This window comes from Nanorana parkeri, unplaced genomic scaffold (assembly GCF_000935625.1).
Source record: "Nanorana parkeri isolate BGI_ZX_2015 unplaced genomic scaffold, ASM93562v1 scaffold528, whole genome shotgun sequence".
Lineage (NCBI taxonomy): Eukaryota > Metazoa > Chordata > Amphibia > Anura > Dicroglossidae > Nanorana > Nanorana parkeri.
The window spans coordinates 590,169-610,915 of NW_017306796.1; the positions used below are offsets into that span (position 1 = coordinate 590,169).

A 20,747-nucleotide genomic window follows, 5' to 3' on the forward strand; every position below is an offset into this window, starting at 1 on the left:
GATTGGTGGTCGAGTACGTTTCGTTGACGGATCGCCCTAGTGTGGACACTCAATGCAGGACATTTTTTGAATCCGGTGTGGAAATCACTACATTTTGCCTCCTTTCCTGGGTTTCTTTCTGTGTCCATTTTATATTATTATTATGCAGGATTTATATAGCGCCAACAGTTTGCGCAGCGCTTTACAATATAAGGAAGACATTACAATCACAATACAATTCAAGACAAAATGCTAAGGAGGGCCTACAATCTAAAAGGGAGGGGCCAGTGATACATGAGGAGGATGCTGTGTGGAGATGAATTGTTTGAGGACGTGATGGTATAAACAAATAATATCCGAGTCCCTTGTTAGAGTCACTTTATTTCTAAACACCTCGTCACTACTTAGGATACATATTATAGGAGCTGCCATTGCCAACTTGTGTTTAGTGCAAGCTGCTCAGATTTCTTCTTCATCTTTAAATGAATTGCTTGGTCTCTCACCTGGGACACGTATGCAGCCAGTGCAAGTCGGGGCTTCTGACCTACTTAATTGTTAAGGTTAGTGTCCCATAATTCAAGTCGTTGAGCAAGAACAGGAATGATGACCTTGTACCATATACCTTTAAAGACACTGCAGCAGGCATGACATTGAGGCACCTAGGGGTGCACATACCTACGAGAGGTGCACCGAAATAGAAATGTAAAAACCGAAACTAAACCGAAAAAAAAAACATTGTCAGGCTGAAACAGAAACCGAAATTTTTTTTAAAATTTTGTCTTTATGAATTCATTTTTTATTTAATATTTTTATTTTTTACTTTTAGGGGCTTTGGGGAAATATTGGGGATCTAAACAGACCTCTGATATTTCCATTTTAAAATAGAAAAAGAGATTGAGAACACAAGAGTCCTCAATCTCTTTTTCTGTGTCCCCTGTTATCAATGAACAGGAATCCTCTGTACTGAATGTTCCTGTTCATTGATACAATGTTCTCATGTTATGTTTACTATAACTACAATCATGAATAAACAGGAGGGGATTTAGCTCACTTATACTAACCATACAATGTCCTCAATTATGTACAAACACTCAGCGATCACTGATCGCTGAGTGTTTGCACTTGCTCTCCTCTCTGACACGCTGTCACAGGAGGCTGAGCGACTGGTGCAGGGAGGAGAGCTCAGCCTCCTGTGACAGCGCGGGCTATCTCCGCCCCCACACCGCTCTGCCGGACTGTGATAGGCGGCTGAGCGTTGTGGGAGGAGAGACAACGGCCGCTAACCAGGCTCTCCTCCCGCAGCGCTCGGCCGGCTGTCACTTTCTCTCCTCCTCGCTGGGCGCTGCTCTGTGTCCCAGCGGGGAGGAAAGAAACCTGGGATGCGCCGATGTGTATCAGCAGGAAAATGGCACTTTCGGCATTTAGCCAAAAGTGCAATTTGCGGCCGATAATGTTTGTGTGGCCGATATATCGGTGCATCCCTAGTGCCTACCATTACAGATAAATCCCTTGCTGTTCCAAAAGACCAAATTCCGATGCTTCTGGGTGTTGTCGGAATGTGCCACCACACATGCATTTCTATTGGCCTACCACTATGATGCTCAGCCTCACTGGCCAATAGAAATGTACATGATGCAGGACAGGGCAAGCTTTATCACTGCTGGGAAGGGCTGTAGCTTTCTCTTTCAGAATGGCCAGGGATTTGTCTGTCACCACAAGTTTTTGGAGGCTGCTGGAGCTTTGTTCAGTCACCACTGAGTCCCTGCACTTTAAACCTGCATCAGTTTTAGTTGTAAGACAAAGACTCTTTACCCCCTTCATGACCTCAAAGCGCAGTTATAAGTCCAAATGTTAAAGAAGAACTCCGGGCAAAGCTTTTATTAACCCTTGCAGTTGGGCTACCCCTGCACTGCAAGGGTTAAGTGCTCGCTTATGTCTATACTCGCCTTATCCTGGGAGCCAGCTTGCTCTTAGATCAGTCCTTGCAGCCTGTTCCCCCCCCTCCACTGCAGCGGTCTAAGGTCCCGTAAATGATCACGTTCTATACACGTGAGGACGTTGAGGAAAATCACAATGCTGCAGCGTAGGAGAGGAGAGGCTTCAGAGACCGGAGAAACGGGAAGCCAGCTCAGCAGTTCGGGTGAGTATAACTTTTTTTTTTTAGCACCTAGACAAAAACAGCAGTTTAACGCTTGCTATATGGAGGTAGCCCCACTGCAAGGGTTAATAAAAGATTTGCCTGGAGTTCTTCTTTAAATGGCCCTTCCATAAGAATGTTAACTAGCCTTGCAACAATGAAATAGCAATGCACAACTGTGCATGTTCCTAGTTCTCAGACCCGCTGAGAAAAATGAGTCATAGAGTTGCTGTCAAGTTAACTGATGCATACCAACGCTGCATGACTTGGTCTGGAGGTGTGAGCTTCAAGATTCTCTGGTCATGAAAGAGATGAACACGAGTCAGCAATAGACGCTTCCATAATTCTCTCCTGACATGCTGACCGAAGAGAAATTCTGACTATTGCAACACGAATTGTTGTTACTAATTGCCAATCCCATTGTGGTTTCTGTCGTTTGTATTTACATTGCACTTGTCTCACCTCCTGTAATTTTCCTTCCCCCAGCTTTAGTAATCTTGGCATCCAGTGTGTGCGGAAGAAGGAAATTGAGTCATCGGTTAGAGCCAGGCTGAATCTGGGGATAGACCCCTATAACGGTGAGCACCAACTGTAATAACCGCCATCTTTATGTACATTGCTCCTAGGTGACTTACAGGTTCAATTGTTTCAGGAAGTATTTTCAGAGAGCAGGTGAGCGTTATCTATAGCTATCATTGTTGTATGATTGGCTGCTTCTTAAATAATTCTCTATCAAACAACCAATCACAAAATACTAAGGAGCTGACCCATCATGTCAGCTGTATCTTTGAAACAGTTGTCAAGGAAAAACTTAAAGAACCCCAGGAAAATGTTTTATTAACCCTAGCAGTGAGGCTACCCCCCGCTCCGCAAGAGTTAAAGGAGAACTATGAGGTGAGTGATTTACATTCGTCCTCTTAGACCCCGTTCACATTGAGTGATTTATCGCGCGGTAATTCCCGCGCGATATCGCGCTCCAATGCAATCCAATGGGGCAAAGGGTCCTGCTGTCGCGGGTCGTGTGTCGCTACAGCAGGACCCTTTTTGGAGCGGATTTAGCCGCGATTCAAGCTTGCTCAATGCAAGCTTGAACGCGACATCGCGCGGCAAATCTCGCGATGTCGCGCAAATATGCAAATCGCGCAGTGGGAACGGGGCCTAAGTTATAGCCGATGTGCAACAATGAAACTGTCACATGTCGGCTCTATTGATCGGGAAGTCAGCTCACTTCCCGATCATCTTCCTGCAGTCACCGATGTCTATCAGTCGTGGCTTCCCGCAGGGATTCCCCCCTTCCCTCTCCGATCCTCCAGCGCTGACTTGAGGAACGGACAGGGGAGAGCATGGGCACAACTAGCTCTGTCTCTAGATAGGCAGAGCCCGCTGTCAATCAGCCAGCTGGCTGGATCTCGACAGTATTGTCTTCGGCGATAGCAATAGCTCGCTATATACTGAGCTTTGGGTAACGGGAGTACGTTAGTATATGTCCTCCTGTGACCCTAAAGAGAACTATGGGATAAAAAGGTTACCCCATAGTTCTCATTTAAGTGCTCATTTGTGTCAGGGTACAAAGGTTTACTCACCCAAACCTCCAAGCTGGCCAGCTGACACAGTGCTTCCTGTATCCTCCTCCTCCGCACATTGGAATCTTCCTTAAGGTGCCCATACACTGCACGATTATCGTACGATAAGCGTATGCGATCGGTTTTTCGTACGATAATCGAGCAGTGTGAACGGAGACGTGCGACCGTTTCTACTGTACGGTCGCACGTCTTCTGTCGAACCAGCATGTTCGAAAACCAGCCGGGAATCGTACGATTCTCGGCTGGTTAGAACGGTGCTCGGAAGATAAATGCTGAACGGGCCGGTGTGCGCACACTGCCCGTTCAGCATTGCGGTCATCGGAAGCCCGCCCCTCAGGGGGGCGGGCTTGCGATGATCGAGAGTGCGATCTGCCTGTCCAAGATAGGCAGATTGTACGTTTTTTTAATCCCTTTACAACCATCGCAAGACTAAAGTCTTGCGATGGTTGTAGAGTGTATGGCCACCTTTAGTGTGCTCACATCCATGCACTGTGTATGGTTGTTGATGATTTCCAGGACTCTTAGACTGCTGCAGAGGAGGGGGTGAGACACTGGAAGGAGCGGTCTAAGAAGAAGCCGGCTCGGAACTTTGGGTGAGTGTTACTTTTTTTTACATTATTTTTAACCTAGACACAAACGAGCACCTAACCCTTGCAGCGCGAGCGTAGCCCCACGACAAGGGTAATAAAAACATTTCCTGGAATTCTTTAATCCTGTTGGAAATGAGAACTTTGCACTGTGGTGGCTAAAAACAGATCTTTGGTCTGAGGGCACCTAGCTGAACCTGAGCATGAGCTAAGCACTGGTTCACTATAGTATTCCCCTTAGCTCCTCTCCTGGCCGCTGCATAAATAGTGATGTAGGGAGGTGAGGGGAGGGTCAGAGGAGCTATGACATGCAGGGAGCAGGCTGTCAGTCAGTTTCAGTGAGAGGCAATCAGCATGTAAATACAAATATTTGTTCGCCACTTTTACCTGCATTTTGTTGAATTGGTGAAGGGGGCCCCTATAATCTTTCTTTAAAATCCTGAAGCATAAATTGTTCTTGTCTTCAGCAACCGATCAGATTCTCCTATATGGCAGATACGGGAGAATGGAATTGAGCTCCCACTGATTACATGCAAAGGAAAAATCACAACTGACACTCATGTCATTGTCAGATAAGACTTGATGAATGTCTATTAAAATCTCAGGGGGGGATTTATCAAATCTGGAGAGGATTTGCATTGCAACCAATCAGCTTCTTTGTCTCATTTTCAAATCTTACCTGAGCAAACTGAAGAGAGAAGCTGATTGGTTGCCATGGACAACCGCTCCAGATTATGTCTGCTCCAGTTTTCATAAATTCCCCGCTCAGTGTATTTGGTTTAACTGCTTCTCATTTAACTCAACAGCTGGAATATGGCGACACCATGAAGAGGTGGATCTGAACGTGGTCAGGCTTTGTTTTCAGGCATCGTATGTTTCATCTACAGGACAACAAATGACGATAGGACCTGTGCTGTCAGAGCCCGTGTATGATAAAAGTAAGTAGTCAAAAAAACACACAAAAACTCCAGTAAGTCAAGTCATGGACGTGCTAAAATAAAAGTATATTTACATAAAGCTGGCAGAAGTACTGAAATCTGTCCTGACTTTGGCTTCCTTTGATTACCTTCCCAGTGTCCTTTCATGCATGCAATGTTGGGTCAGAATTTCCAAAGCAAGGGAATGGGAGTGAGGCAGTTGGGGAAGGAGCCATTGGGGGAACACATGGAGGTTAAAAGAGAACTGTGTAATCACATCTGTTTCTTAACCACTTGCCGTCCGCCCGTTGTAAAAAAACGGACGGACGGCACTGCTGCATTGGCGGGTTGCCGTCGCCAGACGGCATTTTTTTTCTGCTCGCGCGCGCCACCTAGCGGGCACGCACGAGCAGAAAAGACCCGACCAATGCAAACACCCGTTAGCGGGTGTTTCACATATAGACGATCGGTGGCTCCATAGCCCGCCGATCGTCTATATGTGCTCGTTTTTTTGGACTGACCCCTCACCTTGAATCCCGGGATCCGCTGCCCCATCTGCGGCCCGGGACCGGCTCGGAGGGCGTCAGGAGGAGGAGGACGGGAGATCAGCTCCTTGCTGTCTCCCTCCGGGCTGTGAATGCAGAAGTGATGTGTATTACATCACTTCCGCATTAAGTTTCTTTAAATCCTAGTCCAGGAGAAACTCACCTGAGGAGTCCCTGTGCTCAGATTCTGATTGTTCTTCCTGCTTCGCATGTCCTGTGTCTGATTGGAATATTTCTCTTTGTGCTCCTCTAGAATCCACAAACACTTCAGAACTGAAGATATGCCGGATCAATAAAGATTCTGGCCACTGCGAAGGAGGAGAAGAGCTGTACATCCTGTGTGACAAGGTTCAGAAAGGTAACCTGTCGTAGGTTGGCTCTGCACCATCTCCTGTGTGGGAATTGGTAATAGCTGACTAGGAGATAGTATTCTGATTTGGTAATGATTAGAAGGAAAAATATATTATGTCGGTCACTGGCAGGGTCCACCGCAACCATCCTTTATTCTTCCCACTGCCCTCAAGGGGCCTGCTATCGGTAACTGCTATTGGTGCCTTTTGAAGTGATAATAATATTGTATTGTCAAAATTCCCATTTACCATAGAATCTCCAAGCTGACAACGTGGTATGTCACTGGTTGCTAAGATGCTGGTGGCTGACAGCTTCCTAGCAACCAGCGGCCCCTAGGGAAGCTGTCACATATAGTAGTGGTAGTAATACAGCCACTGTATATACACTTGTTGCAGAATGTTAGGCTTTAGGTCAACACCCTATTTTGTTTGGATGTTCGGCGAATGCCAAAAATCCCTTCTGCTGAGTGGAGCAGCGCCACCTCTTTCAAGTGCTGCCCAGGGAATGTGCCATACTGGCCATATCCTGGATACGCCAATACACAACAAGTCTGCTCAATGTCTTCCAGAATAGGAAGCCGATTATCAATGATTCTCTGAGGCACTAGTATAATCCTTTTAAAGGGACTTTTGCCTTCAGCTTTACTGCTGCTGTACCAAACTGTGATGGCGTAATTGCACATTGATAAACACTCATAACTTCTTTGCTATCAGTGTTTTATGTCTGTGTAAAGTAAGATCATATTACTGTAGACTAAACACACACTATATTGCCAAAAGAGCTGAGGCGCACAGGACATACGTGTTTATTACTTATGCTCCTTGGATCCATCTAGTGGCCATAATACATTATTACATTACATTCCTGGAACTTAAAGTGTGTGTGTGTCCCCGTCCAAAAACCTTGATTGACCACTCCAGGACTGCTTTGTATATCTGAAAATGATAAATATGTGTATGAAGATGGTTGCCTGTCATTAATTGTACCTTTCAACATTTTCTGCAGAGGATATCAAGGTGATGTTCTTTGACAGTACATGGGAAGCTTGCGCCAACTTCTCCCAGGCTGATGTGCACAGACAGATTGCCATCGTTCTCAAGACGCCACCGTACCGCGATCTGTATATCCAAGACCCGGCTCCTGTGCAAGTCTGCCTGCAGAGGATCACAGACGGAATCCGCAGCGATGGATTGACTTTCACATACTTGCCACGTGATGAAGGTAAGTAAGTGTGTATGTTCAGGTGCCTGTGACTTCATTGTTGAAGTTGGGGAAAACAATATGCTGCAGATATGTTGGGTATTTTTGTTTTGTTTTTTCTATTCAGGCTTAAAGGAATGTTGGAATTTTAAAACGGAAGGAAGGTGTGTAGTTTAACACAGCATCCTTCACAACCAGTGGGTGGAGCCTGATGGGAATGCTGAGGAACTAGTTTGCCATGAGGTCCGCTCAGCTAGTTATGGACAGGAGGAGGTGGGTCAATAGTAGGATGGATGTTGGCTATTGAATCTGCCCACCTATTCCTGTCAATTATTAGCTTAGCTGACCTGATGGAGAACTGCTACCTCAGCATTGCCAGTGATGTCATACACTAAAAAAAGAATATGCCCCACCCCTTTGTATACATTAGGCTGCAGGGTGTCGTGGGCATAAACAAGATGGTGCCAGCTTCAGCTACTGTGGGGGAGAGATGACTACTGCTGCAGAACACGCAAAGATCATAGCAGAGCAAGTCTATGGCGATCTTTGGACTTTTAATACATTACCCAAGACAGCCACGGTTTTATTTTCCACAGCGACTTTACCTTCGCTTTAATGGTTAGCCCCTTCCATGTAAAAACCAAAAAGTCCGACCTCCTCAGGCATTAAGCTCCGCCTTTTTCTTGTATGGCAACCCCTTGAGGATTTTCTTTCAACTTTTTAGCTGGCCATAGACAGATATTGGTTTCAAAATGCCAGACAAGGAGATATTTACAACTCCCCACATGCATTGGATGAGCATAGAGACATGCATAGAGACATGCCTTGTCCACCACCAACAATAGTATATAAATACATTGCATTCTTCCCTGGAAGAGTAAAGAATATTTGCCAATATCAAAGTATATGGCATTAAGAATAATGGTATTTAAAGTAAACTTATGCTTTAGTGTGTCAACTTTGCTGCTGGAGGAGAACGGGCACCATATGGCAACAGATCATACCTTTTTATTGCGACAGTGCATCTTCCCAGAACACTGCTGGAGCCCACCTCCTGTATACAAATACTGACTTCCTGATGGCCATCGTTTACATAAACGCACACCCCCTCCAACCTACTTTATATTGTGTTGTCATATTGCATAGAGCACATTACTAAAGTAGGTGTTGTACATTACAAAACTTACAGGTAGAAGCAGTTCTATGTGTACCGTTTGTCTTGAGATGTTCTCATTATTAAGCTGGCCATACACTGCTTGAATTTTTGCTGAATCGGCTGAAATTTTGAGCAGTACAAAACAAAAGCTGGTCCGAAAATTCTCAAGCAAACAGCACCTGCATCCAATGAGATCCATGCACTCTTTGGGTGTCCAAGAGCCTGCAGCAAGGATTCCCCCATTCACGCTGTTTAGTGTGGATGGGAAAATGGATGGACTACTCTAGAAATTGGAAACATGTATGGCCAGCTTTATTCTCAGATTCCTGAAGCTGAATACAAACAGAATTTGATTGGTCAGCTTGTTAAATGCTGATTGTGATAGATGATGTTGAAGGAAAGCTGTACTGAGGTGACAGGCTGCCACTGCTGACCTTACATATAATTGCTTCAGTACTTTTGTGTGTCACTGACCCAGACCAAGTATGCAAATGAGGAATTCTGATTTTGCTGTGACTTTACCTACTGCATTCTTGTCATTGTCTCAGAGTACTGACGCCTGAGAGAGCTGGGTAACGAGCAGATTCAAGAGACAGCTTACACATTTCTCTCCTTGCAGGTGTGCTTATAACAAGCAATTTAAATGAAATACAGTAGAGTGGTCCAAATAATCCTTTTTTGTCAAATAGGTTGCATAGAGGAATCACTGTGTGTATAATGTGCGTGTATGTGTGTGCGTCCCATTGGTGTTCTGCCCAATCTGACTAGACGAATAATTTACTCTAAAATGTTATGACAGGTCTCTACGGAGTGCGTGAAAAGCGACCCCGTCTGTCTAATCCGCTAGATGAGTTCCAGGGCCATGGTCAGTATTTGATCACATTATATATTCTACATGTCTAGTCTTGGACATCACTCTGATCCATTTTATTTCTTTGCAGACCCACATAGGATTGAGAGCAGGAGACGGAAAGTAAGACCCAATTACACAGATCACCTATTGTCTGCATCAGGTAAGTACACAAAATGTCGTCTTAGTTCAATCTGAATTTTATGTAGGAACAAGAAAAATGACAGCGTGACAATACATAAGGGATACATAACAAGGTTGTGAGAGTCAAGATATGATGCATTATGTTTCATGGGGTTCCAGTAGCAAGAAAGTTGTTGCACCATTAAGACTGTCATTGGATCAGGGAGATGTCTACATTGAGGGGGTAGGAAGCACATGGAGGATGTCAGCTAATTCAAGGCTACAAAATAGTTGGCAGTCATTAAGTGAATAGGTTTAGCTGCACTGCTACAGACCGCTGATGTGGTACATAAGCAAGGAATAGTTTTTATCCAGAGTTTTTGGTATATATTTATGTGGTTGGTAGTGCAATTACATGGTGATGATCTTACATTAGATGTGCCCTGTAGAGGTAGAATCACACTTTGCCTCCTGTCCCCTCAGCTTACTATTGCTGCAATGCACACAGATGGAAGCTCAAACCCAGCACGGTTTCTCGAACCGTGCTGCACGGCCGTATTGGACCGCTCCCGGGAAGGACAGGTGCTGCGTGTGATTACACACGTACTCCCATAGAGAAGGACTGGCTGCTGCGTGTAGTCACACGCAGCACCTGTCCTTCCCGGGAGCAGCACGGTACGGCCGTGCACGCAGCACAGATCTGTACTGGCGCCCGTTTCTCATGTGAAATGAGGGCTTAAAGAAGAACTATGGGGTAAGTGTTTTTCCCCATAGTTCTCCTAAGGGTCACGGGAGGACATATACTAGCGTCCTCCAAAGACCCAAAGCTCAGTATACCGCGAGCTACAGCTCACGGTATACCGAGACAGCCGGATCCCGACATTACTGTCGAGATCCACCCAGCTGCGTGAGTGACAGCTGGCTCTGCCAATCTAGAGGCAGAGCCAGCTGTACCCGCCCCCTCCCCCATCCGTTCCGCCAGTCAGCGCTGGAGGATCGGAGTGTGGAGGGAATCCGTGCAGGGAGCTGTGAGTGACAGTCACGGCTCTCTCCAGGGAGATGATCGAGACGTAAGCGAGCGACGGTATGTGTTCACTCTCTTTCCGGTCTATTGAGCTTACATGTGACAGTTTCCTTGTCACACGTCGGCTCGAACTATGAGGTTGAGTGAAAATCACTCACCTCATAGTTCTCCTTTAAGCTCACCACACACATTACGATCTGACTGTACAATCCTGGTTAGATCTACCAACAACTATGTAGTGAAGGGACTACCTGATTGGATACATTAGGTAGGAGCTCATATTACTGCGTTTTGGGAAATCTAAAGTTTGTTCTACAACGATTGTACGGCCAGATGTTGATATCTATGGTTATCCTAAGCCAGGGGCAGGGATAGCATCAATGTTCAGCATGGGCCTTAATACGGGGCTTATTGCAGTACATGAATGCACAAGTACAATATTTAGGAGCAGTTTCCCACCCCTGCCTCAAAACTGGAAAATGCATGTTCAGATTGTACCTGTAGACCTACTTAAATGGGTAATCACATGTTCACTCCATAGTCTAAGGCATTTCATAATGTGGGGATATGAGAAATGTTTGTAAGGTGCTCTGATTTAATACCTTCTCTTTAACTTTTTATAGACTATGTCTCCGTGCCCACTAATGATATTCCTGGATTTAATTTCATGGCCATGAACCAGCCCCCAGTAGATTATAACGCATTCATTGAAGATACACCTCCAAACTTGGACATCTTCAACACATGGCCTGAAGTGGAGGAACAAGCGACTGCAAGTCCTTTTGATGGTGGAATACCTTACATTGATGAGGAGGCTACAGCCAGCTTGGTGGGGAACAGTCTCAATCTTGCAGGAGAGCAGGAACAGATGTACCCAGACTGCTCCTACGCAGATGATATGAGAATGGGCAATTGTTGACCTTTAGTGTTTGCTTATTCAGAAATGGACTGAATGTGCCACCTGTTAGCCACAAATGATTGGAAAACTCACTTGGTCATGTGCTAATAAGAGTGGACAGTGGCAGTAGCCTGAGAGCACTTATTTGTGTTTATGTAAATATAAAAGTTAGCAGAGAAAGCAACCACCCAGCAAGCAAGATAAGAGCATTAATAGAGATGTCCCACTACATTATCACACCTCTCCATAAATGTACATAAAATATTCAATGGTTAAGTGTCAAAAGTATATGCCCAAAAGATCCTCATTGCTTGTAGGTGGTTACAATGGACCATTGCCGTCCAGGTGGGAAGGGAACTTCATCATTTGATTTGTATGGGGAGAGAGCCACAGCACTCTAATCACACTTTATTCCTCCGCCTCATTACACACAGTTGGGAAAGTAAAACAGTCCCTGACTGCGGTCATTCGAGAAGTCACAAATATCGGTATGGCACTACATGGAGTTTATGAGAGTATAGTAACCCATTGCCACCAATCAACTTTACCGTAGTTAAGATATTTGAAATAGGTAGATTTGGGTTATTTACCCCAATACATCATTGTTCTCTCTAGTGCTCTATGTGATAAGCCTAATGGCGTTTTCTATCTTTCATTTTGTTTTAAGATTTGGATAGAATCAGGAAGGGTTAGATCCTCTATCAAGGTTCTCTAGCTGTGAGTGTTGCCTTAGTCTTGTCCTGTTGGCATCCAGCATTGTTGTGTGCCAAGCTTCCTGTTTTCCTTCCGCAGAATGCATTCTTCACAATTGTCTTTTTAGAATTCACTAGGGGCTGGTGACAGCATTCCAGAGAGAGGGGTAGAAGGAATTTGAGCTCACAGCAATGACCTAGGTGTCATAAGTGAGGGGAGATTTCTCCAGTTGGGGCATAGGCAACAATAAATACCTGACAAGCAATCTAGTTCCCATGTCTATTCAAAACATCAGGTTTTAGGTAGAGTTTCACGGTAAGTTGCCCATACATGTGGTGATCTAGTTTCCTAATACTACTCGGATACAACAGATGCGGCCATTCACAGTGGGAATTATGTGTAGTTCATGTGGTTACTGAATGCCCATGTCATGTAGGGAAAGGCTGCATCAGTGCATGGATGAATCTCTCATCCATGCACTGATGCAGCCTTTGAAAGTTGGCATCTCCTACCCCAGGTGTTCAGTATCTGCCATACCAGAAAAGTCAGACACACGGGTCAGCTGTCTGTAGTGAAGGTCTAAAAGCCCCTTTTCTGAAAGTGTTTGGGCCTCTTCAGTTTAGCCAGAACTGGTGTAGCCACCTTTTATTGATGAAATTAGTCATGTTTATCTCCTGGATTTCCCTGAGAGAGAAGGGGTAGGGAAAGTGGACGTTGAGCTTCAGCGGACGGGAGTGGGGCTTAAAAGTGACCTGGTTTTGTAAAAATTTGGGGCATAAAATGTGAATAACAGCACGAAACTGAGAGCACTAACTTTTTTTAATATATCATTAAAAGAACTTATTTTTTAAACAACATTGTGTTGCATTTGTGTGACCTGCCAACATGAAAATGATAAGTCAGGGTCAATGTGAAAGGATTATTACATGGTAGTGTCCTTTTGTTACAATTATAGGAAAGTATACACATAGCCATCAAATGGGCGGCAAAAAATATATATAGAAAATACAGCGAGAATGTAGCCGACCAATTCACTATAGTATGGCGTACAAAGTGCATCACACCACACTTGTATTATCATTCCTTGTGCATTGATTGGCTGAATATTACACCTTATGGCTTCTTTCGTTGTGTATGGATTACAGGTACACTTTATAGGATTGGTACTTTGTTATCCATAATGTCTCTGCTTCCACCTGTTAATACTATATGTAAAGTGGCTCCATTTACTAAATGCTATTAGTTCTCTAGTGTCTCATTAGTAGACTGAGGTAGTGTTTTACTTTCATCTCATGCGCACACATTGGTCAGGACTAAATCATTGCTTGTAGAAGGAGTTGAGTCACAACAGGAGTAATGGGCACAGGCAGGTCCACAGGCCAAGGAACATGTGCCTGGGTTTCCAAATTCTGGCTGCACCGTCAGCTCCCTTATGCCATGGCGCTTAAACAGAACTCTGGCTTGACTTAAAATATTCATGTAAGCCTCCAGTCCAGAACAATGAACGTGGAGAGAAGCCACCCCATGGTCACCAGAAAGGGTCCACATATGAAGTTCATGATGCCCATTATGGCCACAGAGGGCATCTAAATCCACCTTGAGGCTTTGTATATTAGCAGAGGTAGGAACGGCTTGGAGGAGGACACAACCACTTTGAACTATGTCTGAGTAAACTGAAGCCACCATGATAGCGATGGAAGCCAAGGAGAGAGCTGGATCCAAGTAGTGCACTGTGGGGTGAGTGAACAGGTGAAGAAGCAAACTGCTGGCCAAGAGGAGAGAAGAAGGAGCCAGGGAACACAACAGGCACAGCACCAGACGCCATCTTGGTTGTTGCGGATGCAGTGTTGATAGACACAGACCTGGTTTGGTTAAAATGTAGAGAGCAATAAACATTTTTAACACATATGAGTACAATGCAAGGAAGTTTACAAGATGGTTAATAGAGGATATCAGATGGGTATAGAATGTTTGAAAGCCAGCCAAATAACAGCACCAAAAGCAAGTGCACCCACTAATATGTATCAAAGAATAGGAAGTAAATTGTGACTTGCCAGCTACTAGTTCAGTTCTAACCAGCTTGTCTGTAAGTTATTTTTGGCAATAGAATTTGGCTAAACACAATCCTGTCCCACACTGCAATGATTCTGTTAGGCTGCAATCTAGTTGGCTTTGTCTTCCAAAAACATCTGGAAGACCTGAAAGTTTTGCTATTTGTTCCGGTACACCCAACTCCCCCTATGACAGCAGTTTGTTTTCTTGTCTTGAAGGTCTTGTGTCCCCTGCAAGACTATATAACCGTTTGAAATGCCAAGTTGCACCAGTAGTTCATACCATGTAGATGGTTTTGAAATTGTTGCACAGATAACTATTTAAAGGGACCTTCACAATGCCCGGGCTGGCGTATCAATGATGGTTACCAATGCGGGTTTTGACTGCACAAGAGCCTTGTTAAATATTAAAAGAGCCTACATCTACGTAAAAGGGACATTAAGGGCCCATTTACACCAAAATAGGAAGGAAATCGCAAGTCAATGGAGGGTCCTGTTTTTCAACGCGTTACTTCACGCTGGATCCGTTGCGTTTCATTACGTAACGGAGTGGCGTGAACTAGCCCCTTTCACACCCATTAATTTTTTGGTGCCCTTCCATTAGTATCCATTGAAAACATATCGCATGTACTGGATCGCAACACAACAGAACCGGTGTGAATGGGCCCTAAACCTAAAACACTTTCATTACAGGAATGGTCTGTAACCAGTGGCATGATATCCACATTTGGTAAGCTTCCTCTGCTATGGCCCTCTGATTTCCTGCTGCAATACGCACGTTCTATAAGTGTGAGGTCAAGCAAAGATTTTCTAATATAGAGTTTAAAAGTTTGAGTCATATATGTGATATAGACAGCTGTGTGACCCTTGATGAGCTCTTTGTAATTCTACATGAATGGCTGCCTAAATGACCCGATTTCAAGCTTTAGTAATAGACGGTGCTATTTCACCAACAACACAAACTTACTTAATTGAATTAAACCGTCAGGGTCATTGATGGCAAAAGTATTTTTAAACCTCAAAGATAATGACATCTTGAGAAATGATGGTGCCTGCTCTTCTGAGGACAACCAGTGACATGCAATGTGGCCTTGTAGGAGAACTGCAGAAGCAGAACTGTTGAAGCTGATAAGTCGGGCAGATGGTTTAAATGACTGTTGCTGCTCTCCCTAGGTATGGGGATCTTATAAAAGGCAAGTTCTATGGCACAGTGTACAATCCTCAGACCACTGACAAAGATTCCTAAAATGAAAGCTAGGGATCCGCAGTAAATGAACCTACCATTGGAAGAACTCTACTGCCTGTAGGATATTTGCTGAAGAGCACCTGAAGGATTCACAGCAATACTGGAACCAGGAAATGTGGGCACAAGGCAAAATTTGCACTTTTGGTATATAAACACCAAACCAACCAACTGGATCCCAACACCAAGACCTCATCCCAACTGTGACATGCGTTGTAATATTCTAATGGAGTGGGGCTGCTTTGCTCCTTTAGACCCTGGATAGCTTGCAGTCGCTGAGGGAACAATGAATCTGAATTCCAGCAAACGTTTTTGCAGCTAAGCCCCCGTTCACATCAGGTATGAGAACATGTGTGACAATGTTAGATGTGCTGAAGTGCCATGATTTCTTAATGGCACCCCAGCACCCTTAGATATTGCATTTGCGTTTAATTGCACCACAGTGCATGGTAACGTGGCTTGTTCTCCTGCTTCCCGTCATGTCCGGGTTTCTTGTCTTGCCTAGGTGAGAACGATGTTCCCTTCCCCTCTTTGCTTACAGCCTCCTGGAATACTTACACCAAGCATCCGAGGAGGCTTTGGGGCAAAGTACAGTATGTGTGCATGCGCTACAGTGGGTCATCGGGGCTGGCTGCAAGAACCAAGAAGTGACCGCTGGCCCCCTGCGAAAAAGGTAAGAGGGGCACACATAAAAATGTCTTACAAGCCAACAAATGTTTGTAGTTTCTGTTGGCCCGCTAAGATGAACGTCTCCTATGTTTTGCTCCTCTCTCGTCTAATCCGTGTTATTCATTAGGTCCCATGGTTCCAGCCTCCAAAGCCTTACCTTGTAGAGCTCCAGTTACCGCCAGATAGGCGCCATTGAAGAGCAGACCCAGCACCCCGGCCACAAAGATGAGGGCTGGCTGATGAGAGTGGTGAGGATGTACCAGATGTCCCAGGGAGCCTAAAGTGAGAGCCAGACACAGGGAGGAGAGCAGGAGAGGGGACAGGAGGGAGAACAGAGCGGGAAGACGTGCTTTAGGATAGGAGGACCAGGAGGACGAGCGGGGAAGGATGATGGCTGGACAGAGAGCAATTATAATAGACAGCGTACGGGCCGAGTCTGCAAGCGTGAGCAGTGAATCTGACAGTCTGCTTAGTACAATCTGGGTGAGAAAAACAGATGAAGCGACTACGAAGAGTAGAATATGAGACACCATTATGACAGCTGTGAGGAAGAGCAACAGAAAGATGAAACAAGAAGATAACACGTTATAAAGACATAAAACTTTAAAACAGATTGATTTTTTTAAACGGTATCTATGGGCAGAACTAAAAATCAATCTGTATTTCTATATTGACTTTCCATAACATCTATCCTGCTCCTAATAATCATATTGGATCTAGAAGTTTGTAAACTTACCTATTGTAGATGCCCATAGGATGGACTTCCTCAATGCAGTGACACAATATCACTCAGCCCTGTAAATATGCTCTTCCTTGTGTCACCAGGAAGTTGATGGAAGTGATGGGCAGACGGAAGGCAGCGCTCACTACATAAAAGGGTTTTTTTTTTAAGCAAGCTTTGATTGCATTATCAAGCTTTGGGACTTCACGCGACTAGCGACGAGACACAACACTCAGCTGTGCACAGGGGGACGCTTGAAAGAGACACGAACGTAAAAAAAGACTCTAAATTGCCTGCACTCGCCTAGGTGTGACTGGAGCATAAATGACCAATTGCGCCGGGGCTGGGCTGGGAATAAAAAGATTGTTGCTGCACGTGATTAAAAATTTGGAGTGAGCTTCAAAGCTTATTCGCCAACATTTACTAAGCAAAGTGAGCAATGACTTTGTTAGGTGAATAGCCTGCACTCCTTTAGTAAATCTCCCCCTCTGCGTGACTACCTCATCGTATCTCAGCAGTCGTCCAGCAGGGGGCGCTGTGGTGAAACACATTGCACTAAAAAGAAATCACAATTCATAATCATTTGTACTCATTCTCATGACTGTCAAGTTGTTATTTAATAAAGTGACCCTGAGATACTAAAGCTTTGTTACATTTTAAAAATAAGGGGGAAGGAGTAGAGCAGGGGCATGCAACCTTGGCCCGCTGTGATGAAACTACAAATTCCACCATCCCTCTGCCACTGTGAATCATGTCTGTGGCTGTCAGGGTCTTGCAAAGCCTCATGGGACTTGTAGTTCCACAACAGCTGGAGTGTTAAAGTTGCCTACCCCTGGATTAGAACCTCTGTTAGGTCTTTATTTGCGGTCTTTATCCCCACTGGGAAGATCCACCCCACCATTTGTCCTGCTGTATATTGTCACCCAAAGAAAACAAAAGTGATGTGAAATCCAAACTTCTGCCGTTGTCACTGGAACAGGATGTGAGACTAAAGCTGGTCATACACTATATGAATCCAGAACCAGCCACTGTCGGCATCCTTTTGGCCGGCATCCCTCAATCAGCTGATCGAAGGAGCTGGTCAGAAAATCTTTGAACAAGCAGAACGGGCAGCCAATGAGCTGCTGGGTCTGTTTGGGTATTCTGACGGCAGCCACTAAAGATAGTGGGAGATTCCTCAATCAACGTCCATAAGCAGCCCACATGTTGAACGAAGAAAATATTGCAGTGTATGGCCAGCTTTAATCTTCCACTGTGGACATCTCTTCTAGTCCTAGAGGGACATTTCTACAGATTTCCTCACTTCCTGCAGCTCTGCCAGGACAGGAAGTGAAGGGAAATCTCCCCAACAGGCCACAGACAGCAAAAACAGGTCTTCGGGCTTGTTCACACCATGTGCGGACCATGTCTAGACCAGAACAGCTTGTTCCCGGAACCAAATAACATCACAATGTATCCCTAAGGTATTTCTGGGCTCTGTTCACACCAGCGCAGTCCATTCTGGTCCAGACAAAAAAAATAAATACTGCTTGTCTCATTTTCTCTGGTCTGGAATGCACTGAAACGCCTGAAAACGAATCAAAAATGCATACAAATGCACTGGAACGCACCTGAAATCCCATTTTAAGTAACAGCACTGGAACGCAGCACAATCACGCAAAAACGCACAGCACTGTGTTTGCAGATCGGCTCCAGACATGGAGTGAACATAGCCTAAGCCTTTCCCACGCTATGCAGAGCTTTGACTTACACATGCATGTTAGCCTTGTCAATGCTGATTGTTCACATATTAGAACACGGAACAGAGAAGGTGCACAAGTTAGATGTGTCCGTATTCTAGATCAGGGGTGGACAAATGAATCTGGAGTTCAGGAGCCAGCCTGTCCTATCCAGGAGCCAGCCTGTCCAATCCAGGAGCCAGCCTGTCCAATCCAGGAGCCAGCCGGGTCTGTTTTAGGAGCCAGTTCCATTGACGATAACTAAAGAAAAACCTAGAAAGTTAGGAGCCGGCTGTCATTAAGGAGCATTGGCCACCAACTCCTGGGATTTGTCCAGCCCTGACCTGAAGCAATGCAGCATTACAGGTTCCCTACTTGAAGGAGGAGGAGGTGGCTGAATACACACAGCTGTTCCCAGGGTTCCTGTTCTCATCCATCTCCACCTCCAATGTCTCTAGCTGGAAAGTTTCCTGTTCTCTCTCCAACTCCACTACACGCTCATTGTTAATCTGTCCCCAGTTCTCCTCCACTCTCACTTCTGTCCTCTTACCTTGTCTGCTAACATGTGCTGATCACACTCCCCCTTTGCTATGCTCCAGGGTGACTGTCTGCTGCCCTCCTCCAGCCCCTCCAGTGGGGCTCCAGTTCCTTCACCTTGACTCAGCCTGTCCTCCCAGATTCAGCACAGCATGTGTCCATTCCTCCATCAGATGATCACAAGTAGCCCTTCCATCACCCCCACCCCAGGCATCAGCTCTCTTCTTGTACCAGCTCAGCTGACACTTGGCTACAACAAAGGCTCTTTCTGTACAATTATGAGGATAGCACTTTGAACCCAGTTATATAGCACCGGCAATAAATTCACTGAACACGCTCATGTCTAGAGAAAAATCAGCCAAGGGATCGAGTGTTCACCTTGTTCCAAGTCCAGGGATTTCTCACTGTCAGCAGTTTTTACAATGGTGAGTCCAGCAATGAAGGAATGTGAATTTTCACACAGGAACTGAACACAAGTGACCCATAAATCTGGCTCCCATTCAGAACTTGGCACACCAGGGCCCCCCTCTGTGCTTTGTGCCAGTCATTTGACACACGTTACCATGGAGACCCGCAGAGTGCGGAAAACTTTTCAAGTGTGCTTCAGCTGAGCAAAGAATGTTAGGATTCGGGAGACGCTCGGAGGAGCCTGGGAGCCAATCCTTGAGATCCCTTACAAATATTGCCACTGGAATTAGCAGTTTTACATTGTGATTTCTCAAGTATATTAAAATGTCTATGGCAACCAATCAGCTTCTCTCTTTCTTTTTTAAAGCTTAACCGAACAAACTGGAGAAAGAAGCTGATTGGTTACTATGGGCAACAGTTCCAGATTCTGTCTGCTCCAGTTCTCAATGGGGGGAATTTATCAAAACTGGAGCAGACGAACGTGTGAGTGCCTGCATTCTTGCACACAATCCCGCATGGCATGTTATGCTGTTAGGTCCGCTGCCATTATTTCCCAATGGCACACGCAACACACCTAGCCATTGCATTTGCATTGCAGCGTAACCTATTGCCTACAAAAAAAGGCTCATGCACTGTTTTGTGTGATTTAGTTGCTGTAGGCAATCTATTCAAATAAGTGGCCTGCCCTACTGCAACGCACCCTGCAGCGTTCATTTTTTCAGTCATGGCACCCTTTAAAAGTATGCAAAATCTAGAGGCACCCCAGTCTAATGTGTCAGATTTTAAGGGGAACTGCCCACAAAAACACTCTAGTGTTAGTAGTGGTTTTACCGCTTTACATCGAAGTGCCCCCTTCAAAACAAGATCCCCCCCTCCTTCACATCAGAGTCACCCTTTGCATCAGGAGGCCCGCTTTCATACCAGAGTCATCCTTTGCATCAGGAAACCCCCTATCACATCAGAGTCCCCCTTTCACACCAGGAAACCCCCTTTCACATCAGAGTCCCCCTTTACATTAGTAGCCCCCCTTTCACATCAGGAAACCCCCTTCACATCAGAGTCCCCCTTTACATTAGTAGCCCCCCTTTTCACATCAGGAAACACCCTTCACGTCAGAGTCCCCCTTTACATTAGTAGCCCCCCTTTTCACATCAGGAAACACCCTTCACGTCAGAGTCCCCCTTTACATTAGTAGCCCCCCTTTCACACCAGGAAACCCCTTTCACATCAGAGTCCCCCTTCACATTAGAAGCCCCCTTTTCACATCAGGAAACACCCTTCACGTCAGAGTCCCCCTTTACATTAGTAGCCCCCCTTTCACCACAGCGACACCCTCTCCACTCGTCACACACCCTCT

The 20,747-nt window shown here is 45.3% G+C and overlaps 2 protein-coding genes across 2 annotated transcripts in view; one reads left to right on the forward strand and one right to left on the reverse strand.

The window, feature by feature from the left end:
• Nucleotides 1-17,921, forward strand: part of RELB (RELB proto-oncogene, NF-kB subunit) — a 57,056-nt gene extending 39,135 nt beyond the window's left edge. Inside the window, exons 6-10 of the mRNA XM_018561496.1 lie at nucleotides 2,603-2,694; nucleotides 5,093-5,224; nucleotides 6,002-6,106; nucleotides 7,105-7,311; nucleotides 17,881-17,921. Of these exons, the coding sequence (XP_018416998.1) occupies nucleotides 2,603-2,694; nucleotides 5,093-5,224; nucleotides 6,002-6,106; nucleotides 7,105-7,311; nucleotides 17,881-17,921 (577 nt within the window). The remainder of the gene's footprint in view (nucleotides 1-2,602; nucleotides 2,695-5,092; nucleotides 5,225-6,001; nucleotides 6,107-7,104; nucleotides 7,312-17,880) is intronic.
• LOC108791123 (metal tolerance protein 8-like) lies at nucleotides 13,211-19,427 on the reverse strand. Its single transcript, XM_018561506.1, has 3 exons — nucleotides 19,361-19,427; nucleotides 16,140-16,547; nucleotides 13,211-13,875 (listed from the first exon to the last, which is right to left on the reverse strand). The coding sequence occupies exons 2-3, from the start codon at nucleotides 16,537-16,539 to the stop codon at nucleotides 13,334-13,336; spliced, it is 942 nt and encodes a 313-aa protein (XP_018417008.1). The 5' UTR covers nucleotides 16,540-16,547; nucleotides 19,361-19,427; the 3' UTR covers nucleotides 13,211-13,333.
• Nucleotides 19,428-20,747: the final 1,320 nt, after the last annotated feature.

Coding starts and splice junctions, on each gene's coding strand:
- LOC108791123 (XM_018561506.1), bottom strand. CDS start 16,539: ATGGTGTCTCATATTCTACTCTTCGTAGTCGCTTCATCTGTTTTTCTC. Junction 13,876..16,139: donor GGCTTTGGAGGCTGGAACCA/TGGGACCTAATG, acceptor TGCATCCGCAAC/AACCAAGATGGCGTCTGGTG.